Source organism: Oryza glaberrima, chromosome 4 (genome assembly GCF_000147395.1).
Source record: "Oryza glaberrima chromosome 4, OglaRS2, whole genome shotgun sequence".
Classification (NCBI taxonomy): Eukaryota; Viridiplantae; Streptophyta; class Magnoliopsida; order Poales; family Poaceae; genus Oryza; species Oryza glaberrima.
In genome coordinates this window covers 15,153,385-15,178,116 of record NC_068329.1, presented here as the reverse complement: position 1 = coordinate 15,178,116, position 24,732 = coordinate 15,153,385, and the positions used below count along the sequence as shown (strand labels likewise).

At 40.9% G+C, this 24,732-nt stretch overlaps 2 protein-coding genes, 1 long non-coding RNA gene and 1 pseudogene across 7 annotated transcripts; 3 read left to right on the top strand and 1 right to left on the bottom strand.

Moving 5' to 3' along the window:
- The first annotated feature begins 290 nt into the window (after positions 1-290).
- LOC127771970 (uncharacterized) lies at positions 291-1,175 on the top strand. Its single transcript, XR_008017250.1, has 3 exons — positions 291-541; positions 839-996; positions 1,080-1,175. It is a non-coding gene; the product is annotated as an uncharacterized LOC127771970 (long non-coding RNA).
- Positions 1,176-4,872: 3,697 nt separating this feature from the next.
- Positions 4,873-8,889, bottom strand: LOC127771968 (uncharacterized). 5 transcript variants are annotated; one of them, XR_008017248.1, is made up of 8 exons: positions 8,383-8,887; positions 8,252-8,301; positions 8,047-8,122; positions 7,864-7,943; positions 7,087-7,167; positions 6,851-6,990; positions 6,044-6,145; positions 4,873-5,345 (listed from the first exon to the last, which is right to left on the bottom strand). XR_008017248.1 is itself a non-coding variant. In XM_052297931.1 (7 exons), exons 4-7 carry the CDS (start codon positions 7,101-7,103, stop codon positions 5,269-5,271), a joined length of 336 nt encoding a protein of 111 aa, XP_052153891.1. In that variant the 5' UTR covers positions 7,104-7,167; positions 7,864-7,943; positions 8,047-8,122; positions 8,252-8,376; the 3' UTR covers positions 4,873-5,268. The 5 variants fall into 5 exon arrangements, 1 of the variants encoding a protein (XP_052153891.1); XR_008017246.1 differs by having other exon boundaries at positions 8,047-8,301; positions 8,383-8,889; XR_008017247.1 differs by lacking the exon at positions 8,252-8,301 and having other exon boundaries at positions 8,383-8,885.
- Positions 8,890-13,851: 4,962 nt separating this feature from the next.
- Positions 13,852-20,696, top strand: LOC127770804 (wall-associated receptor kinase 2-like; annotated as a pseudogene).
- Positions 20,697-21,575: 879 nt separating this feature from the next.
- Positions 21,576-22,908, top strand: LOC127771967 (wall-associated receptor kinase 5-like). Its single transcript, XM_052297930.1, has one exon. The coding sequence runs from the start codon at positions 21,583-21,585 to the stop codon at positions 22,798-22,800; it is 1,218 nt and encodes a 405-aa protein (XP_052153890.1). The 5' UTR covers positions 21,576-21,582; the 3' UTR covers positions 22,801-22,908.
- Positions 22,909-24,732: the final 1,824 nt, after the last annotated feature.

Sequence of the window (24,732 nt, the reverse complement as noted above, 5' to 3'; positions counted from 1 at the left end):
AACATTTTCGAGTTACGGCGATGTATATTTGGTTGGCAGAGAAACGAAATAGTATCGTGTCTCTTGTCACTGAGAATCATATATTCTACCCTATAATTGAACAAATGGTTTCACTCATCACTCGTCACTCATTCTTTCATTCCTCATGGAACGGTTCAGATTGTCTCCCTAAGATCCAACGCCCCATATTTGCCCCCACCTCCCCACGCAGATCGCCCCCAACCCAAACCACGCGGACACGCGCTTCCTCCCTCTCCCTGCCCAGCCCTAATTTCCACCACGCCCACCACAAGCTCCATCGTCGCCATCGATCCCCCTTCCGTGTCCTTCTTCCTTCCCCACGCCCTCATCACATCCGTCCGCCTCGCCGCGCCCATGTCCCTGTCACCGTCGTCGAGATTGCCATCACCCATACCCTCCCCCGACGATCCATGGTCTAGGCCCTAGGAGCTGTCGTTGAGAACCTATCCGCCCCAATCAAACCTCTACACCATCCGGAGACCACCACCATTGAATTCAATGTGAACTTGCCGTCATCAAGGTCAATTGGAGTTTCCTAATCGTGGCTTCTCCGGCCATGTAGCCCATTATATTGATCATGAAAGATGCAGATTTGTTGTGTTTAGTGGTACTATGGACATTAGGTTTGAAGGAATAAATCCCGAGTAGCAAATATTTCTCTTACATCACTGGCCCATTAAGAGCACTCTGTTATGGCAATTGCATAATGATTTATTTCTGGTTGGAATCAAAAGAGGCAAAAGTGCATAACATGTAGTTGGTGCACTAAATGATTTCTTTCTCTGAGTATAGTTTGATTTAGTGTTTGTCATTTCAGGTGATCTTGCTTCTTAGCCAGTGATGCGCTCAGAGAAGTGAGGAATCTGCCAACTGCAGCCATGCGTCCATTTGCTTCATGCCTTATAATGCTGTGTCTCAGAAGTCCTCCACTGCTCACCACCATTCAATCATATTTTTCAGATGTGCATTTTTGAGGTTCATATATCTGACCAAATTAGAAAAAAGTTTCAGGTTCATATATCTGACCAAAATAGTGCACTTGCCAAATTCTGTTCCAGAACAACATGCAACTCCCACTAAAACCAAAAGGTGACCCGAACATTTCGTCATGGTTCCACTGTTGGGAGGGCACAGAGGAGCAGCAGCCTACGGTGCTACCTAAAGACCATAGGTGAGATCAAGCTAAAGATGAATAATTCATTAACTTCAGACACGCATGAACTGAATTACTGACGAATTGAAATTCAGAAACCTGACAAGATATATATCATGCACTAACACAAGAAAATAATACACTTTTTACAAAAGCCTAAATCATCTTGTACCATGTAACATTCAATCTCTTCATGTATCTTGACAAACCTTTTTTGAAGGGAATTTTTTTTTTTTGAAGGGAAGTATCTTGACAAAACTGAAAAGAGGGCTACATATTTATTCAGTCCTTGCTAGAGGTTGGAAGTTGTATGCAGCTAGCTAGATCACTTTCTTATCACATTATTATTGTTGCTTCACTAGCTGTAATTTGGATCCCAACTTGATATATGTGCAGTTCCAAGTTGTATGGCAGATTGGGAGACTTGTCTATTCTCGATCAATTATTAAGTTTCGACAGACAGAGCAAAGCAATTTCAACTGATCATCACTTTTGGTCAGAAAATTTGATTCTTGTTACTTCATGAAAATGCTAAATATGTTGTTGTTCCATGGAAATAGAGGCAAAGAGATGTTGATTTAATCCCTTCAATGATCTGTTTTTATATATATGCTGTAGTGTATTTTAGTTTGTGCTTTTGCATGCTCAATTTGGATTGATGTGAGTTGGTATGGACGGGAGCTATGATGAATAGTCTAATTTTGAAATCACTCAATTACAAAATTTTGTGGATATATAAACGCCATTTTCTCTTGGAGTGATGCAGCATATATAGCTTCTAGCTGACTAGCTATTGAAAGTCTGTCCGTTAACTGCACTCTGGACTGCATATGGAAGCAATTTGTTATGGTTTAACTCTAATCACGATTGGTGAATATGAAAATATTTTTGTGAAAGAGATTAAGAAAGCAAGGCGAGTATATTTTATCACTGTTTAAATTTTATGGTTTGGCCCATTGTTGTAACGAGTTGAGGTCCCAAAAATACTGTTACCATGCCCCTGTGAATATTACTGATTTTTTTTGTTTGGCTAGGTTTCACCTCATCAAGTCGCTATACTGGTTGACGTATCGAGAATTGGCATGGGCACAATTGTTCTAGGATTTATATATCGTTGATTTATTTTCAATCAATTAGCTTTTCCTTTTCGGAAAATGTGAGCATTTCAATAGAATATTCTTTTTCATTCCGATGTTTTAGTATTTGTTGCTGTATATTTGCATATATATCTTCCTTCTTTATGTAAACGACATGCAGTACATTTGCATGGTTTTGGAAAAAAAAGTGTAAAACATCTGACACTACTAGAAAAAGCATTTTTCCCAACGTAGGGGTGTTATTTTCGCAGGCGGACATGAGCTTGGGAGTCAAATGACCGCCTACAAAAATATAAATCGAGGTCTATTTTCGCAGGCAGACTACTTAAGCGGCGCTTGTGAAAATCATTTTCGCAGGCGGACCACCTAAGCCGCGCCTGCGAAAATAGATTTTCGCAGGCGCACATTATGTGGTCCGCCTGCAAAAATCGTATCTACCCAAAAAAAAAAACTTCAATCCTTATCTAGTGCTCCAACCCCTCCCTACCACTCATTTCTATCTTCTCAACTCTCTCTCTCCCTCCACCACCGGCTTCTCAGCTCCCCCATCCCCTCCCCTCCCTCCACCGGCGGCGGAGCGCGCGGCGGCAGCGGCGGCGGCGGCAGCAGCGGCGTGCGCGGACGCGGCGACGGCTCCCCGGCCTCCCCTCCCAGATCCGGCCGGAGGGAGGCCGGGGGAGGGCGGCGGCGGCGCACGCGGACGCGGCGGTGGCGGCGAGGCGATTTTTTTTTGCTTTTTTATTGGATTTTCGCAGGCGGGCCATTTGCCCGCTTGCGAAAATGGATGATTTTCACCGTCGTTCGTCTACAGGCGGTCCTCCCCTCCGCCTACGAAAATTGGTTTTGGCCGCTTACAAAAATGCGTTTCCTAGTAGTGTGAGTTCTCTAATTTCAGGGAAACCTTCATAGATAGAAGGGGAATCTTACATTATATTAGATTTTGTTTCTAATAGTTGAATAATTATTCTCATAAATATCAGCAACCTGCATCTAAGATTTTAATTTAGAAGGCTTAACTACTTATTCTGTTTTATGTGACGTGGTGTACTATCTTTGTTTTTTTTTCCCTCGGCTATTATTTATCTACGACTATATTATGCGCATGGATTAGAGAGTGAACATACAACATTAGAATTAGAATTGCTACAAAAGAGTTTAAGCTTGCATGCTTGCTTTCAATTTCTACAAAAGGTCACATGGATTGCTTTATGTGATCCAACTAAAGATTATTCAACCAAAGATCTGTGTACCCAACTTTTTTTAAATCATATATATATATCTTATTATATGTTTAATTGTGAAAACATACATCATTTTTTATTGTTTCATTTGTATTACTAAATATTGACGTAGCGTTAGCACGTGCATGTGACTAGTAGTATATAGAGAGAGGAATTTAGAAAACGAGTAGACCTGATCACGTATATTACTTTGCCACGGTGAGCAGCGGCCGGGTGCCTAACAGAGATCAGCCAACAGGAAGCGACTCCTTCCATGTTTAAAATAAAAATAAATAAAAATGTAGCATTCTTTGTTTATCTTTTTGATGAGAGGGTCCTTTTGATTTACCGGTTCCACATGGAGTTTGATTGATTCCACAAGACATTACTTTGAATCTAATTAAATATATATGCAAATGGAGCTTTGAACCAATCGCAATATATATATCGAACGGTGTATATACCTTACTTATTTTCTCGATCCGATTAACATCCATAAGATTGAATATTCTGAGGTTTTAGATTTGTCTTGTTGATAGATTGGACACTCTCTCAAGGTTTGAAATTAGATAGTCTGGACTTATTTGAATTTTCTTATGAATATTTTTATATAGTTTCTCCACAACAAATAAATCTCAACCGTTCTTTGTCTGGAGCCATCGAGATCGAACAATACAAATATCTCTTTTTTTACATTGCTTTAGCACATTTGTAAAATGCACAATGAATAATTGTTTGATGTGAGACATGTTATTACATACTCCCTCCGTTTCGAAATGTTTGACACCGTTGACTTTTTAACACATGTTTGACCGTTCGTCTTATCAAAAACTGTTGTGAAATATGTAAAATTATATGCCTACATAAAAATATATTAATAATAAATCAAATGGTAGGAAAATAATTAATAATTACTTAAATTTTTTGAATAAGACGAACGGTCAAACATATTTTAAAAAGTCAACGGCGTCAAACATTTTGAAACGGAGGGAGTAGTATTTATATATGGAAGAAATCAGAAATCCTTGCAAAATGATAGACAATGCATATTTATCATGAAAATTATTGACACGTGCCCTTGAAAAATTATTTGTTGAGTACTCCACTAGCAAATTAATAGGAAATTGCCAAGTTAGAAACTTTGAATTAGTAATCAGTTATCTAGTAAGATCTACTTCTCTGCATAGACCTGTAGAACTAGTTGGCTGCCCGCGCGTTGCCGCGGGCAAGAGAGCTAAGTGGATCAAAAACTGACATTAGCTGTCAGCAAATAGAACAGATGCACCACCAGCTTAACAAAACAGAGCAAAAAAAAATAATATCTGTCTACTAATAAATCAAAGCTTTGAAGGATGACAACAAAAGGCTACATCTATAATCATTTGCATTCAACATGACAACTATTTATGTATAGATTCCCTGATGACAAATTTCATATATACAACCTGAAACCATGGTCCCCATATGATAAACACTATAGTTTGGCAGGAACGATAGATAAGGGGAAAGTAACTTTTAATCTTTGCGGGGATTTAGAATTACATCACCTAATGAAACCATATATAATGTGATACTTGTCTGCCCTAATCATAGCAAGAACACAAGTAGGAATTACTTAAGCAATCAAACATGCTAACAGGAAAAGCTCTAGGTGCCTTAAAGATTATTATAACAATCAAACTTCTAAAAGAAACAAATGGTCATCCACTGTAAACACTTGTTTCTTTGAAGAGCAAAAAATTCTTTATTATGCTCCTTGTAGCATGATCAGGACCATCTAGCCCACAACAAATGCATACTGCATGCCCCTGGGTGATGTAGGGTTTTCACTATCCAACACCAGCTCACCATTGCCTGATAATAAAACAATCAAGCAATTATTCAGATCAATACAGGACTGTTGATTACTTCAGAGCATGTTCACAGCCACAACGTTATGTATACATAAAAAATTTCAATCAGCTCCAACATAAGTGTATATGGAAAGAGGATAACCAAGACATTGAGGTAGATTTAATCTAGAGGGGCATTGTTTATCCTCATAAGGATATCACCGAATCATAATAACATATTAACATTTTAGTTCAGCAAAGAGCAATATAAGTAAAATATAAAGGAAGGTTAGGTTATAGTTTCATACATGCCATGTAGCTTGGGCAATATTTATAGGAAATTAGATAGATCACAACAATACTGAATCACACATATGTACAACCACCTCCAAATCTGCAGAGCACACCTCTTAAAAGAAATCTGGAACCACATATATGCATAACATTCTAAGGATACTCCATACATGTATACAACTAAGTGGACAGATCACATACATGCACAACTGCCTCCAATTCTGCAGAGCACATTTTTTTGTAAAGAAATCTAGAATCACAGATATGCATATTTTAAGGATACTCCATGCATGTATGTTTTTTTTATCACTCAATAGCAAACAGGGTAAATACATTTAATACCAAAAGAACCACGACAAATTTGTTTAAGAATAAGGTGTTAAAGGTGATTAGCTTTATTTATGTGCCTTGAATGTAATTACCTACCCATAGAATTCTGTAGAACAAATGAAAGAATACTGTAGAACTCATGCTTCAACCATAGGCTCACCATAGGGTTTTCACTATCCAACACCAGCTCTCCATTGCCTGATAATAAAACGATCAAGCAATTATTCAGATCAATGCAGGACTGTTGATTGCTTCAGAGCATGTTCACAGCCACAACGTTACGTGCACATAAAAAATTTCAATCAGCTCCAACATAAGTGTATATGAAAAGAGGATAACCAAGACATTGAGGTAGATTTAATCTAGAGGGGCATTGTTTATCCTCATAAGGATATCACAGAATCATAATAATATATTAACATTTTAGTTCAGCAAAGAGCAATATAAGTAAAATATAAAGGAAGGTTACGTTATAGTTTCATACATGCCATGTAGCTTGGGCAATATTTATAGGAAATTAGATAGATCACAACAATACGGAATCACACATATACACATATGTACAACCACCTCCAAATCTGCAGAGCACACCTCTTAAAAGAAATCTGGAACCACATATATGCATAACATTCTAAGGATACTCCATACATGTATACAACTAAATGGACAGATCACATACATGCACAACTGCCTCCAATTCTGCAGAGCATGCTTTTTTTTAAAGAAATCTGGAATCACAGATATGCATATTTTAAAGATACTCCATACATGTATATTTTTGTTATCACTCAATAACAAACAGGTAAATACATTTAATACCAAAAGAACCACGACAAATTTGTTTAAGAATAACATGTTAAAGGTGATTAGCTTTATTTATGTGCCTTGAATGTAATTACTTACCCATAGAATTTTGTAGAACAAATGAAGGAATTTTGTAGAACTCATGCTTCAACCATAAGCTCGGGCCCAGATAAATCTGGTGCGCTTGTGCTTGTCTTGTTTGACGGGTGCACAGAGCTGAAGAGGATATCCTTAATGACCTTGAAACATCATGTTGCAAAAGTTATCATAATGCAAGCAAATATACCAGGAGAATCAAACCTCATCAACAGTGAAGGCATAAGCTTATGGCTTACCTGTGACATGAGACCATGGACCTGTTCGGCAGTAATTTTCGAGCTATCCCGTGTTACCTTAGGCAGTGGAGACTCCTCTTGCTAAATAAATCATATAAAGGAATAAAAAGAGAAAGCTTCATTTAGCTATAGACATATGGGTCAAACATCACAATGTTGAGGTTCTTAAGAAATCCAAAAACATGTTTGTTATAGACATATGGGTCAAACATCACAATGTTGAGGACACATAATACAAATTTATACAATGACAAAGAACAAATAGACTTATATATTTGCAAGAAAGAGAATTGTTTGACTAATTCAATCTTAGTCTATTATACCTGGATATAGATTTAACCCATTCGTTGCAAGTCGCAACTCTGAACAAAACATAATCGGAATCATACTTTCCCAACTCAGATGGCTTTCATATTAATATCTTGCATTTTACTTTATTATCGTCAATCTGTGAACTCAGCTTGAAATATCCTATCAACCCAAATACACAGCAACAAAATTGCAGTACTTCAGATATGACAGAAGTAATGATCCTAATGGAAGTATGACAACTATATATAACATCCTCCCAAATTTCTCAGGGAGACAAAGCCCTAGCACATAACAAACGTCACCATGCACGATGTCACTAATTCATTATTTACATAACTAAATGTCTTTATGTTCAATGTTTCAAATCTAGTTGGCATTTATCTCATAGGTTGCAAGTTGCAAGCATACAAATACCACCATAAATATTGAAAATGACAAAGAACAGCAGATGGTAAAGAATATGACCTCTTTCTTTCGTTGTGATGGTATAAGCATGCCATATCGTCTGTGTACCAGTTGACCCTCAGCTTGCTCTAGTTTATCAGCTGCATAGCACAAATTGGTTTATAACTTTATCTGGTCTCATGGTAAAACAAAAATAGACGTGTACTTCTTTTTGGGTAAATACTCGTAAAAGGAATTTGTTACCTAAATCAAAGATCTGGCCAGCAACATAACCCAAGTTGCCCAGGAGAGGTGATGAAGATAACGTATTAACCCAGTACTTGTTCCAAAGCAGACAAATGAGATAAGAATCCAGGGATAACTTGAAATATGTAGCATATGAAATTTAGCATATAAAGATTTGGCTCAGGCAGCTGACGATAAATCACACGATGTTAGAAGCTGCTACCTATTCTGCAGCACAACTGCATGTGAAGCACCACAGGGTGGCTGGACGGGCTAGCATGCATCCAATCCAAATCAAGTATGCCTGATTCATAGAGAAAATGATGGGGAGAGATAAGAGAAGCAGCACCATACCTATAGCCTTTTCCTGGTTGAGCTCACTGTCCCATGGAAGGCGACGGCGCCCTGTAGGGTAGGCGGAGGTAGAGCAGGCGGAGGGCGACGATGGCGTGTAGGGCAGGCGGCCGGCAGCGCGTCGGCGTAGGTTGGGCGGCAGAGGAGGGGGCGCCGCGGCGGCGGCGGCCGGCGCTGGGCCGTCGAGGAAGGGGGACGCGCGCGCGGGCGGGCGGAGCAGCGGGAGGCGGAGCGGCAGCGTGCGGCGGGAGGAGGCGATGCCGAACACCACGTGCACAAGCGTCGTCGTATTCGTGTCGGGACCCTTCTCCGATGAAGACGCCGCCACTCGCCGCGGCGCCGGCTCGTCGTCCCGCCGCGTGGCGGTGCCGGTGGCGAGGATGGAAGGGGAGACGAGGGGAGGCGGGCGCGAGGGGTGGGCGCGTAGGCCATGCGGACGGCGAGGGCATGCGATGCGAAAGCGATGGGGACGGAGGGCGATGGCGGTGCGTGCGGTCGGTGAAGAGAAAGAGGCGACCTCGACGATGCGTTGGTCTAGTCCAGGCTGCGGTGGTGCAGTGGATAAGGTTTGGCGATGGATGGTCTAGATCGAAGAAACACGTCAGATCGTGTGGCTACGAACGGAGGGATCACTGTTGCACTGTAGCAAGGAGAAAGCATCCACGTAGCGACGGCAAAAACAATAGGTTTATTATGATTACGCGAGGGCATGCGTAGACGGAAGAAAATTCTCTGCGGTGGTGCCGCATGACGCTTCATGTACAACACCGCGTAGTCTAGCGACGCGTGTCTAAGTTTCTACTGTAGCCCGAGTTCTTTCGAGCCGAGCCGATGTCCAATCTCTATAGTCGACTCAACGCCCAGGAGCTGGTTCTCACCTACGACCTCATCGTGGAGGTCCTGATATGCCTCCCGTCCGTCGCTGACGTCGGCCGCGCATGCACGGTCTGTGCCTCCTTCCTCGGTTCCGCCGCATCATCAGCGATCTTCTACGACTACGCCTCACCCGTCGGGGCGTCGGGTTCCACCCTGCCAAGGAGCCCCACGCCCCCACCCGTCCGCTGCCGCCGCCGTCACCCGTGGCATGTTCCGTGTCGCCAACTTCAGCTTCTCGTTCGTGATATCCTTGACGGTCGCTTCCTCCTCGGCATCATCCACCGCATTCCCCTTCTCAAACGGCGGAGGGCTTGTGAGCACACTAATTCCAATTCCAACGAGCACCCCATTGTAAAGAGAAGCCAGGATCAATATTCAATATCGCTTCAAGAAACCTGATATCTTCTCTTCGGTTGGAGCCTTGAAGGAAGTGATATTGGTCTCTGCCTCTCCGGTGATGCGATGAATTCGATTTTGGGGTAGTCGGAGAGGGGTGATGGAGTTAGGCGCATGGAGGATGTGATGGATCTCAAGGACTGAGAGGCGGTGGTGGAACTCACCGACGTGGGCAGCCGCACGACGGGAAGATGGTGGCTTTGGTTGGTGTTTTAGGCTTTCAACACATCGGCTCGGCTCCATAGAAAAGGCTCGAGCTACAGCAGGAGATCGGACACGTGTCGACAGTATAGGCGGTGTTGCACAGGATGCGTCGTGCGGCACTGCCGCAGAGAATTTTCAGCGTGCATAGACCTACCTAGAAGACTAGAAGTAGAACAGGTCCAAGTCAAAGCATCACACGGTTGTACGTAGCTTGATCTCTCGTTTCCTACGTCTTTATGAAAGATCGAGCTAGCTCTAGCTAATTGGACTTATGAATTATTTAGAATCCCCGACTCATATATATTTAGCTAGCTATAGGTTCCGAAGAAACTTACCCAGAACAACAGCGTGGAAGAATAGAAGATTCACAAATCATCCATGCCATTCCACATGCTACCTTCACTACTATAGCTCTGCATAGGGATCGCGGCATATTGTTCGGCCGCCTCTGCAGCCATCTGCGAGAGAAGCTGCGGCGGGGTAGAGATCCCTTACCCGTTCGGCCTGGATTTTGCCTGAGCCCTACCCGGCTTCAAGCTCACATGCAACACCACAGGAGATGGCAAGCCGTATTACAAAGACGTGGAGCTGCTTAACATCTCGCTGACAGAAGGTCAGGTACGAATGAGGATGCACATAGCCAACTATTGCTACAATAGTACTTCTGCCAGGATGAACGGTACGGGCTGGTTGCTGAACTTAATGGGCACACCATATAGATTATCTGACTTTGGCAACAAGTTCACGGCCGTCGGGTGTCGAACGCTCGCTTATCTCTTAGTAGACGGTGTGTTAACGACCGGGTGTGTGGCCACATGCAAGGCAGACGACCTCTTGAGGCTCCCAGACGGTGTGTGCTCCGGGATAGGTTGCTGCCAAACAGCCATCCCTAAGGGGCTATAGTACTATGGGGTTAGATGCGTTGGTGTAGTCGTCGTGAGGAGCCGATGATGGAAATCACCGTGCGGTGGCGGCGATGGGAATTCGCCCTTCGCTCCCCGTCAATACGCCTTAAGATTGGTAGTCTGAGGGATTTTGGGAATGGCTTAGTGTACGTGAGTCGTCACTCGTATCTGGGTCAAGGTTCCCTTTTATATGCGTATTGAGGGGATCGGGAGCGATTCCTTCTCGAGGAAAACGGCGCTTCCAATCATAGCGCTAGAGAGAGAGACGTGCGAGAGAATGCGTGAGACTCGCTCCTCAACGTTAGGGATCGCGTGGGCTTTGGTGGGCTGAGCCCAACGCTCTCCTTTCTGGCTCGGTGGCCAGAGATCAATCTAACACCCACTGGACGCAGACTGAATTCTAATGGACCTGTATTGGTTATGCCGAGCTGAGCGTCACCATTCCGGCGATGATAAGTCAGTAATAAGTAGTCGTGATTACGAAAGAGTTGTTTGCAACTTCTGTGTGAAACAATAGTACAAAGCAATGGCATATATGTTCCCTGTGTTCTTGGTGACAAGTCGAAAGAATCCAAGTTGATATCAGCCAGACTGCCAGAGAACACGTCTCGTCCATTTCTTTTTTCTTATATATATATATATGAGGAGGATCGGAATCCGGAAGTCCATTTTAAGACAGTCAACCTCATTGATACTCTCTAGAAATCTACGTAAACATCAAAATAATAGTTGGACAAGTGTAACAGCAAACATCAAAATAAAAGCGTATCAATTTCGACCTGAATTTAGTGTAGTCTTGGTATGATAAGATACTGTGGCACCACCACTAATTCATGGCATGGTAACTGTGATTGTCACCTACTTGTGGCAAAATGCTGTTTAAACGGCGTGGCAAATGTTGCCCTACCACGTCAATAAGAATAAGAGAATAGCTTGACCGAAAATGTTTAGATTTGCAAATAATATAAGTATTTAAAGGGTTTATGTATATAATTATATTTTTTTAAGGATATTGGTACAGTTATATTGCAACGAGATTTATAAAATTGAAAAAATCACACTGTTCAATGACATATACGAATATAAAAGGGGTTTCGGAGATGCCATTTTCTCTTTTGAGGAAGACAAAGACTAATTTACAAGCCGTTGCGAAACAACGGTTATGTAATTCCTCGCTAATCATAGATAGAAGTTGTTCTATCTTTAGGTTGGTGTTCTAAATAGTTTTTTTTAATTAAGTTATGATGTTGTAAGTCGTGGTTTTTCACCTGTAAACTATGTAATAATTGGTAGTAATTTCTTCAAAGGAAAGATCGATACAAATTTTATTATTAAAAATATATATACTAGTTGTACAATATTATCGTCTCATTTCTAGACCACAAGTAAGAAAAATGGAATCTCCTCGTGAGTGATAAGAGATGTGTCTACTAGAAGACATATATATAGACTAGGAACAAGTCCAGGTCAAGCCAGGATCATATCTATAGAATTAGAATCTTGGCTAGACTAGGAACAAGTCCAGGTCAAGCCAGGATCATATCTATAGAATTAGAATCTTGGCTAGCCGGTGGACTGGATTGTTTCCCAAGTCTATGGAAGCACTGGCTACCTAGTCTACTATAATTGTCTATTACTTCTTCCTTACTAAAATTAAATTAACCTAGGTTGAAATAAGATATAACCTATCTAGATTTGTTATACTATGTTCCATCCTAATTAACCAAGGTGGTTTATTTTTGGCATGGAGAGAGTGCCTGTGATTCCTGGTTCATTACGTCAAGCAAAAACTCGCCTAGCAGAATCATATTCCATGACGCTGTTATTCCTCATACTACCAGCTGCTCTACTATGGCTCTACATAGCGATTTAGGCAGGCCCGGCCGATTTCTAAACATTATGGAAAACTAGCTAATTAATTGCCCATGGGTTGCAACGGAGTTTTTAAAAAGAACCTCATCTTTCTATAATCATATTCTATCCGTCCCTAAATATAAGGAATTTTGGTGGGATGTGACACATCACAAGAGAACTAATTTGGACACAAGCCTATCTAGATTCATTGTTATAGTATGTGCCTCTCATCCCACCAAAATCCTTTATATTTAGTAACGGAGAGGGTATACCCCATTGTCTAATCACAAGACCATATACTTGCATCAATCAAAATTTTAGTGGTTAGCTCACGTCATGTACAAATTGAAGTGACTGATTGCTGCACATGATTATAAGCTAGTCCAAACTAAATTCTCTTTGTTTCGTATTTTTACTTTAAGGCCATTCGCTTTAAATGTAAAAAAAGAAAAAAAGGCTAGTCACCACACATAGGTCCCGTAAAACAGCGGATAGGTGATGGTGACAGAACCAACACCATCGTCATTGGTGTTTTCTATAAGAGGCCCTTTGTTTTGTTTAGATTCCAGTTTTTTCCTTTAAACTTTTAACTTTTCCGTCACATCAAACTTTCTTACACACATAAATTTTCAACTTTTCCGTCACATCGTTCCAGTTTTTTCAAACTTCTAATTTTAGCGTGGAACTAAGCATAGCCAGAGTGTAGATATTTCCATGGACAACACGAGCAAAGAGGAATTCAATTGCTTTCAGAAAAAAAAGAGGCATTAAATTCAAAAAGATGTCGGGTATTATGGTGATATTGCGGAGATGTACAGTACATGCGAAGACTTGGTACAAGTCATTGGATCTTTAACTTTTATTGTAGTTTATTTATTTTTTGTGGTTATTAACGTACCAAGTCCTCTGGTTATATACTACCTCCATATTTTAATGTACGACGCTATTAACTTTTTATCTAACGTTTGACCATTCGTCTTATTCAAAAAATTTATAAAAATATCATTTATTATTTTTTGACTTGATTCATCATCAAATGTTCTTTTAAGTATGACATAGATATTTTCATATTTGCACAAAAAATTTAAATAAAACGAAGGGTAAAACGTTAGTCAAAAAGTCAACGGTGTCATACATCAAAATATGGAGGGAGTGCATGGATGCTAGCGGCTCCGCTCATCTTCATATACGAACACTCGTCTAACCGCAAGAGCTGCACGACTACACACTCTACACGATCACCTCCCAAAAAGAAAAGTACACTACCACCATATCGAAACCATGCTTTGCCATAGTAGTAGAGGTCGTCGAGCAATAATATTGCTATGGCTCGCCGTAGCGTTTGCCTCGGAGCTTTCCGCAGGCGGGGCAAAGTCGCCGGAATGCGGCCCGGACACCAAGTGCGGCGTCGTGGACATCCCTTATCCATTCAGCATCCAAGACGGCTGCGCCATGACTGATGACTTCCAGCTAGACTGCAAAGACGACTCTAGGCCGTTCAGCGGAAGTTACGAGGTCCTGAACATCTCCCTTCAGCTCAGCCAGCTCCGGCTGCTGAGCTGGATATCTTCTTCCTGCTACAACACCACATCTGACGCGATGGAACGCTTCAGGGTGCACGGGACCCTGAGCACTCCGTTCAGGTATTCCGACACCGGCAACAAGTTCACCGTCATCGGGTGCCGAACGCTGGCGTACATCATCACTGATCTGAGCAGCAACTACATGAGCGGGTGCTTGTCCGCCTGCTGGCAAGGTGACGTGATGAGCGCCACCAATGGCTCCTGCTCCGGGATAGGCTGCTGCCAGACAGCCATCCCCAAGGATCTCCAAGACTACTATGTCATCTTCGACGAAGGCCTGAACACGTAAGAGCCGATCTACAGTGCCACCCCGTGCAGCTACGCTGCGCTCATGGACTCGTCCAACTTCACCTTCTCAACTAGCTACTTGACTTCGTTGGAGTTTTACAACACCTACGGTGGCTGGGCGCCAATGGTACTAGATTGGGCTATCCGAACTGCGAACAACTGTGAGGAAGCACAGAAAAATCTCACATCATACGCGTGTAAAAGTGACAACAACGAGTGCATCAATTCCTCCAATGGACCTGGCTATATATGCAATTGCACAAAAGGGTACCAAGGCAATCCTTATCGTCAGAACGGCTGCCAAGGTAAAATTCCCTGTAATCCCATCATAGCTACAATTTTAAAATTACAATTACCCTCAGTATTTCTTGAAACCTAGTACTCCGTCCGTCCCAAATTATAAGGTCTATATTTTTTTATAATGTCTTCAATGATGTACTTTGACTATTAATTTATTTCATGTTTTGTTTTCAACAAATATAAAATTAGCATCATATGAAAGTTTTTTAAAATACAAAACTAATGGTATAACATACAGTATAGATATGATCATAATGATTATTAGTCAAAAGTTTTTAAGTTTGATTTTCCGGAAAAAGAGAATGCCCTGTAATTTAGGACAATTTAGGATGGAGGGAGTATAATGCAGTGATAATTGATTGATAGTGCATTAATTTGTTTGGGCATTAAAGTACTTTTCCCAACTTATACTTTATAAATATGCATGCTATCTCTTTTTTCCAATAATACGCTTACACTAGTCATATCAATGATGTATGACAAACTATTTGTAGTTAAGCTGGCTATGAGAAGGTAGCTACACTACTACAAGATAGATTTTTCCGCGCTGCCAAAAAAGGGTTTTTTGCGTGCGGAAGGGCTCCTCGCATGCACCTAGGGGGTCTGGAAAAACCGCTATTTTTGCGTGCGGGTGGCGCACCCGCACGCGAAAATCCGATTTTCGCGTGCGGGTGCTTATGTCGCCCGCACGCAAAAATAAAAAACCAAAAAAATGAAATCAAAAAATCCAAACCGGGTTAGCACCGCCACATGGCATGAAAACCGGGTTAGCACCGCCACATCAGCGCCACGTCAGCAAAACCACCCTCCAATACCGCCGGAGGAGTCAAATTACACTGGTTTTAATAATTCGGGGAGTCGTCTTACCCGGTTTTCTAGTTAAGGGTCACGAATTAGATTCGGTGAACAATTAAGGGAGTCTAAGTGGACTTTTTCCGCTCCAAAAAGGGAATTTGCAAGCCCAAACTGAGCCAGAGCCGGTGAAAAATGCACCACCTCGATCAGGTTGGAAACAGAAACCTTTGCTCTGGTAGTGCGTACGCATGTTCCATTTCGTATTACGTTTGGAAACAGAAAGATGTTTGACTATTTTTCTAGTTAAATCTTGTTAAATTTGATTAAATTTATAGAAAAATTTAATAACATCTAAAATATGAAATTATTGACATTAAATCTAACATTGAATATATTTTCATAATATGTATGTTTTGTGTTAAAAATGATATTATATTTTTTATTAAATTTGATCAAACTTCTTAAGTTTAACTAGAAAAAAAAATCAAAGGGAGTATTTGATACCAGGGACATAGCGTCACTCAATAGCGGGCATCGCCGGCGTCACCGCGGACATTCAGAACAGCTATTGGAGTGGCGTTTCTATGTAGGCAACGTATCCTATGCACTCACCTGTATTGGTGTACTCATGCACTCGGCCATTGTCGGCCATTCGATTCTAATCCAAAGGCTAAAACCCCAGGTGTGGCGTTTTTGCAGAAAGCTGCCCGCAACCTCTTTGTATATTTGCAGAAAGCCCCTCGCTTCCCTTCGTCTTCTCTCGTCCAAGCTCCTGGATCCAGATCGATCCCAAACCGCCTGTCCGTGCGATGGGGCTGAACGGCGATTCATCTCGATTTTCATTGAATCCTGCTGCTAGGGCTAGCATAGGCCGACACGCCAAGCTGCAGGCCTGCGGCTGCCTCGGCGCTGTCCTTCGCAGCCGGCGTGGCTGTCCAGCTGCTCGCTGAATGGTTCGTCTCCATCTGTAGGGTCTCTAGCGAGCCTCTTTCGGCTTTTTCTCTCGATTCTCCATGCTATAACGTCCGCGTTTATTTGTTGATTTCTCTTCTTGTTTTTCTCCTTGGTGTCTACGGACACCAGGTAACTTATCTATTTTTAAGTTGCTTTATTTCTTATTAATTAAAAATTAGACTATAAGCATATCAAGAATTTTCAATAATCTTTGTTCTGGTCCGCCAATCGCTGAGGGAGAGTCGGCATTTGACAGGTGAGAACGAGGGATGGGGGGAAGTATCCGGTGCAACTATTCAACTCTCATTCTACACCGTTGGATCGAGAAATGACGTTCGAGATTCGTCCACGTCACCATGAGTTAAAATTTAATTCATAGTAAAATTTAACTCATGAGTGAATTTGCGAGTTAAATTTTAACTCATGGTGACATGGACGAATCTCGGACGTCTATTTCTCGATCCAACGGTGTAGGATGAGAGTTGCATTATTGCACCGAATTAGGTGATTACACCGGATACTTCCCCCGAGGGAGGGTGAGAGATACTGCGAGTTAGAGGGCACAGGGACACATACCATTTGGCGTTAACTTGGGTGGTCTGATACATGCTTCGGCCGGTTGTACGTACTTCCGGGTTTTCTCATGATCCGGTAGCAACCAAAAAAAAGAAAAAAGAAACACTGACAGTTCTTTCAGAAGCGGCAATGATGAGCCATGTTCAAAAGGCCATTTTTGTAAGAATTTTCAAGCAACAACAACAAACTCTAGATGAATACAGGCTCAGCTCGCAGGGAGAAACCATGCGTCCGCGCGTCTTGTTTAACATTTTCGAGTTACGGCGATGTATATTTGGTTGGCAGAGAAACGAAATATAGTAGTCGTGCCTCTAGTCACTGAGAATCATATATACTATATAGAGTGACACAGGAATTTAGAAAACGATTAGACCTGGTCACAGGTCACGTATATTACTTTGCCACGGTGAGCAGCGGGTGCCTAACAGAGATCAGCCAAGGAAGCGACTCCTCCCATGTTTAAATTAAAAATAAATAAATATGTAGCATTCTTTGTTTACCTTTTTCATGAGAGGGTCCTTTTGATTTACCGGTTCCAGATGGAGTTTGATTGATTCCACAAGACATTACTTTGTATCTAAATTAAATATGCAAATGGAGCTTTGAACCAATCGCAATCGAACGGTGTATATCTTACTGATTTTCTCGATCGATCCGATTAACATCCGTAAGAGGGAATATTCTAAGGTTTTAGATTTGTCTTGTTGATAGATTGAACACTCTCTCAACGTTTGAATTAGATAGTTTGGACTTACTTGAATTTTCTTAGGAATATTTTTATAGTTTCTCCACAACAAATCAATATCTCAACCGTTGAAATTGCTAATAAGAAATTGCCAAGTCAGAAACATTGAATTAGTAATCAGTTATTAGCTAATAGGAAATTGCCAATTAAGTCAGAAACATTGAATTAGTGATCAGTTATTAGCTAGTAATTTACCATGTCAAAGCAGGGGGAATCTGTGTTCCCGAGGTCATATGTTGTCTGGACGGTGTCTAGCAGGCCGAACAGGTCAACATCCACTCAGCGGCGGTTGCCTACGTACTTGGCTCTTCGATCTCTATGCATAGACCTGTAGAATTACGTGAAGGCATGCTAGAACATGTCCAATTCAACGCAGCACACGGTTGTACTAAATTTAAAGTCATATATGGCTATTGATGGACGTAGCTTGATCTGTCGTTTCCTACGTCTTTATGAAAGATCGAGCTAGCTCTAGGCAATTGGACTTGTGAATTATTTAGAATCCCCGGCTCATATATACTCCCTCCGTTTCTAAATGTTAGACACCGTTGACTTTTTAGCATATGTTTGACCGTTCGTCTTATTTAAAAATTTTTGTGAAATATGTAAAACTATATGTATACATAAAAGTATATTTAACAATAAATCAAATGATAGAAAAAGAATTAATAATTACTTATTTTTTTAATAAGACGAATGGTCAAACATGTTTAAAAAAATCAACGGCGTCAAATATTTTGAAACGGAGGGAGTATTTAGCTAGCTAGAACAGGTCCAAAGTCAACGCATCACACGGTTGTACTAAATTTGAAGTCATATATGGCTATTGATGTATACTTGATCTGTCGTTTCCGATGTCTTTATGAAAGAGCTAGCTCTAGCCAATTGGACTTATGAATTATTTAGAATTCTTGAATCTATATATTTAGCTAGCTAGGTTCTGAAGAAACTAACCCAGAACAATAGCGTAGAAGAATACAAGATTCACAAATCATCCATGTCATTCCACATGCTACCTTCACTAATATGGCTCTGCATAGGGACCGCGGCATATTGTTCGGCCGCCTCTGTAGCCACATGTGAGAAAAGATGCGGCGACGTAGAGATCCCTTACCCGTTCGGCCTGGATTCTGCCTGCGCCCTGCCCGGCTTCAAGCTCACCTGCAACACCACAGGAGATGGCAAGCCGTATTACAAAGACGTGGAGCTGCTTAACATCTCGCTGACGGAAGGTCAGGTACGAATGAGGATGGACATAGCCAACTAATGCTACAATAGTACTTCTGGCGAGATGAACGGTAGGAGTTGGTCGCTGAACTTAACGGGCACGCCATATAGATTATCCGACTTCGGCACAAGTTCACGGCCGTCGGGTGTCGAACGCTCGCTTATCTCTTAGTAGACGGTGTGTTAACGACCGGGTGTGTGGCCACATGCAAGGCAGACGACCTCTTGAGGCTCCCAGATGGTGTGTGCTCCGGGATAGGTTGCTGCCAAACAGCCATCCCCAAGGGGCTACAGTACTATGGGGTCACGTTTGCCAATGGCTTTAACACTCCGAGATCCACAATATAAGCCGTTGCAGCTATGCTGCACTCGTGGAGGCATCCAGCTTCAACTTCTCCAAGAACTACTCTACTTCTTCAGCGTTCAATGATCATTACCGTGGGCGAGCGCCGCTGCTTGTGGATTGGGCCATCGGAAATGAGACCTGTGATGTAGCACGAAAGAAGTCAAATTACACGTGCATCAGCAGGAACAGCGAGTGCTTCAACTCGCTCAATGGAGTAGGCTATATCTGCAACTGCTCCAAAGGATTCTATGGAAATCCTTACCTGAAGCCAGAGGATCCCGATAGCTGGCAAGGTGAAGTTGCATACAATCCCATTCTTCTAGGCATTAACTGTTGAGAAAATTGATGAGAAAGAAAAACATGACAAATAACGTCATGACTAGTAAATGAGAGATGAATTAAAAACAATATTAATACTACTCACATAACATAAGCTTATGCATGCTCTAGACATGATTGAATATCTTCGTAGGTGGTATAAAACATCCATAACGTCAGAGCACACAATACCTACTCAACGTAGCATTTTTTTTTATATTTAATGTTGGTTAACAGTCAATATCAAATTAATATACTCCCTCCGTTTTAGAATATAAGATGATTCGGTTTTGTCATACGCCAAATTTCTCCATTGAAAATATTTTATCAGACCATAATTAATCCTCGCAATCCACTAAATTGTAAATCTTTTTTTAACAAAGTATCAGACTGAATCCTATTTTTTTTTAAATACCGGAACTTTGTTGCAGATATTGACGAGTGTGAGGAACCAAATAAGTATCCTTGTTACGGGAAATGCAGAAATAAATGTGGAGGCTACGATTGTAATTGCAAGTTTGGTACACGAGGCAATGCCTACAATGGACCATGCCACATAGGGCTCGCCACCGGTACACACAAATTTTTCAATCTTTTCATCATCAATATATAGATACATTTCAATAAATAAATTATGGATGCATGATTATACTAACATAGATCGATAAACTTTTGAAGTATTCCTTAATGATTCATCTGAACATGAATTGAACTTCCTCATTGATCTAATTGGGTTCAAATTTTATTATCTTTCCTGTCGTTAGGTATTTTCGCCACTCTTTTGGTTGCTCTAACAACTTTACTCCGGATAGAGTGAATCAGGTTCAAACAATGAACACTATGAAAAGCAATTTTCACAAGTGGCTAAAATTGATTTTGATTGGCGGGTAAGCCAAACACATGTGACTAAAGAACTGTGAAAATAAGCCATTTCCACAGGCAGGTAATCACATTAGCGGTGTATAGGATTCAAACTCGAGACTCCTGTCCACACCCATCACCTTTACCATTTTTCACCAAGTACTTGCTGTTTGGATTTAAGATCGATGCTAATCACTTGACTTCACCTCTCCGAAATTTGTAATGCCCCTATTTGGTCCTGTAAATGATTTTAAATGAAAACGCCAAGATTTTTATGTAACGGATATTTGCGCCTATAGATGAAAGGTTGTCAAGGTCTTGTTATAATTTTAATATAAATTTTGTATCGGGTGATTTTTTTTTGTTCTGGTTTTTGCTGTATCTGTATGTGTGTCTCTATAATTTTAGTACAAATTTTGTCTTCCACTTTATATGAGAAAGTTAGGTGTGTGTGTCTCTATATCTATATCTATCTGTGTGCGTGTGTGTGTGTTTTTTTTTAAAATGATTTTTACCGGTGGACGGCTTAAGCGCCCACTTGTAAAAAGATTGATTTTCTTACCCAATGGCTTAAATACCCACGTATAAAAGTGGATTTTCATTGGTGGATGCTTAAGTCGACCAGCTGTAAAAATGAGGTCAGACGAAGTTGACTTAAGTGACCACCTCTTAAAATTGATTCACATTTGGTCTGTGACCAGGAGCCTCTGCATTTTTACAGGCAGTCTTTTTTTGTCACATCCAAAAATAAAGGGGAGTGTTTCCGAAAATGACTTTTTAGTAGTGGAATCAAAAATACAAACTTCTTTAGAAAGTGGTGTATGAGCATTTTGTTGCCTTAGAGGTAGACTAGACAGCATAAACAAACATCAAGTCATCAAAACTTTAATCTTGTACCCGTGGTTCAGCTAATGTTGGAACAAAATTATCTATCGGTAAACTGATTGAGGAAAGAAAATTAGAAGGGGACTTATGGGAACATTGTTTGCAGGAATTGCTATTGGTCTCGGTGTTGGCTTTGGAATTTTGCTTCTAAGTTTGTGTGGGGTGTTCCTTCTCCGTAAACATCGAAGGGATCTCCAAAAGCAACTAAGGAAGGAATATTTTCGGAAAAACAAAGGCCTTCTTTTAGAACAACTAATGTCTTCGGATGAAAATGCTAGTGATAGCACAAAGATTTTCTCATTGGATGAGCTGAAGAAGGCAACAAACAACTTTGATCCTATGCGTATACTAGGTACTGGAGGGCATGGTACAGTATATAAAGGAATCTTATCTGACCAACGTGTGGTGGCTATAAAAAATCCAAAGATCATTCAGGAAGAAGAGATTAATCAGTTCATCAATGAAGTTGCAATACTGTGTCAGATTAATCATCGCAATATCGTCAAACTCCATGGATGTTGCCTTGAAACTGAAGTCCCTCTTCTTGTGTATGACTTTGTCCCCAATGGTTCTCTATTCAGTATTATTCATTCTAATCCGAGTAATGATAAGTTCTCATTATCCTGGGATGATTGTTTGCGGATTGCTGCAGAAGCTGCAGGAGCTTTGTATTACCTCCATTCTGCAGCAACAATATCAGTCTTTCACCGAGATGTGAAATCATCTAATATACTATTGGACGGGAACTACACTGCAAAAGTTTCGGATTTTGGTGCATCAAGATTGATTCCTATCGACCAAACACGTGTCATTACAAATGTGCAAGGAACGTTTGGTTACTTAGATCCTGAATATTACTATACTGGGGAATTAAATGAGAAGAGTGATGTCTATAGTTTTGGTGTTGTTCTTATAGAGCTGCTTCTTAGAAAGGAGCCTATTTTTACAAGTGATTCCGGATCAACAACAAGCTTGTCTAATTACTTTCTATGGGGGTTAAAGGAAATGCCCATCATAGAGATGATTTCCTGTCAAGTTCTTGAAGAAGCAACAGAGGATGAGATTAACACTGTTGCCTCTCTTGCTGAGGAGTGCTTAAGGCTTCGAGGTGAAGAAAGACCATCCATGAAGCAAGTGGAGATGACGTTACAATTATTGAGAAACCAAAGACTTAGATCATTCAATACTATTTTAGAAAGCAATGATGAGATACAACCTCTTCTTCCTACAGTACCTGTACCTATACATCATGCTTTGGCAATTGATCATCCAACAAAGCTGATGCATGCAACTTCTTCAAGTTGACATGACTTGCAGTGATAGTGTGTTATTTTGCTATCTAGTATAACACATGAATTATGTTTACCAAGTAGTGTAATAAGGGTTTGGTATTATATTGTCTATATTCATGCATGTTTTGTGCATCTAAATATATCCTCACAAAGAGGATACTATGTGTACACCTGTTTGCTCTAATAATGCGCAAGTTTTATGCGATTTGTTGGATAATCGAACTAGATTATGCTGTGTCGTTTTGCTCAGTTTTAACTTTTCTGTGCAAGCTAGTTGAAAATTTTAGTTGTGTTGTCTTGCAAAATTGGAGTTGAATCCAAAGTTGAATGTTCTAGAGCAGGTGGTGTCCTCCTAGGGATGCCTCACTCAAACAATGCCGCATCACTTCCACTTTTTTTTACTCTATCAGATGGGCTTAATCAACTTACAATGTTACATAGAGGAGGGGGTATATCGATTGTGTTATAAAACCGGTCCCGAAATCATCAGCGGTAACCAAACGCCATTGAAGATCCAATCACCATAACGATACCAAGGCACAATATTTGTTAACAAGGTTCAGCCGAAAGCTGCGTACCCGGGGCACTGATTATTGACACTCCTCCCCGATCTGTCATATTACAGCGTATCAGAGTTACAACAACTACTTGTCGGACGCCGCCGGTAGCCGCTACCTCTCGCTATGCTAAGTCGCTATATGCGGTTACAATAGGTTCGTCCTTCTATTTAAGAGAATTCCAAGGATAGAGTCTGACTCTTACTCTATTCCTATACCTAGTCCAACTCTAAGTCCTAAACTGTAACCAACTTTATACACATATACGACACAAACTCTAACAAACTCCACCTTGACGAATATGCCACGCCAATCCGAAGTCGTTACTTGCTCGGACCTATATGTACCCGACTTGAGTTGATCCTTTCCGCCGCTCATGCCGAGCCGCCCGACGAACCTTCACCGGGCTCACCATAACAAGAGACTCTGCTAAACCACAACTTCTTCCTCTTGACTCCAGTTCCAACAGTGATCCTTCTTCTTTCATATCACCACAATCGTCTTGCCAAGCAAAGCGAAATTGAAGTCTTTCCTAGCTATAATATCATAGACTTCTCGAAGACTATATTCAACTCCATCTACTATTTTAAATTTGACTTGATCTAATCCATGGACAAACTACTCACGTCATCACCAAATAGATAAATCAAACAATAGTAGTCGAACCTACTATTTGAAACGTTAAAGTTGCACGAGTTCTCATTGACGGTGGTAGTTCAATCAAAATCTATTCCTCACCAGCACGTTTGACGCAATGGGGATTCCTAGAAGCGAGTTCATCTCCTCGGAACAACCCTTCCATGGCATTACCCAGAGTCATCATCAAGACCGTTGGGGAAGATTATACATTGCCTATGACCTTTTGCAAAGCTGACAACTTCCGGACTGAGCAGATCACTTTTGCTATAGCAGAGTTCGATACTGTCTACAATGCTATCTTCGAAAGGTAATTTAGAAATTTAAAATGAGGATGAAACCACATCATGGCATGATTATCGATTGATGCATATATAGTATGTGTAGGAGTAATGCGTCAAAAATTTCATCCATTAGAAGATAAACAAGAGCATCTCTGATTAAGAAAAAGAATCATATTAATAATTCATGTTGCAGAACAACCTCTGTAACCAACTAACCAATAGAATATTGTTGGATCTAAATGAGAAATAGAAAATTAATTCTGGTTGAGATTTATTATGTCATCATGTAGTTAACAGAACAAATCTGGGTTCTGTACATGCATGGGATTATTGATGCAAGAACCTAGTTTTGATCATAAGAATCTGGATAGTATAGATCCACATGTGTAACTAAAATTTTACTATATATAAACAAGTGATCAGGTGATAAATCAAGAGGCAGTAGAATATATATATATATATATATAT

Coding starts and splice junctions, on each gene's coding strand:
- LOC127771967 (XM_052297930.1), top strand. CDS start 21,583: ATGGGAACATTGTTTGCAGGAATTGCTATTGGTCTCGGTGTTGGCTTT.
- LOC127771968 (XM_052297931.1), bottom strand. Junction 6,146..6,850: donor TGTTCTACAAAATTCTATGG/GTAAGTAATTAC, acceptor TTTTATTATCAG/GCAATGGAGAGCTGGTGTTG. Junction 5,346..6,043: donor TGTTCTACAGAATTCTATGG/GTAGGTAATTAC, acceptor TTTTATTATCAG/GCAATGGTGAGCTGGTGTTG.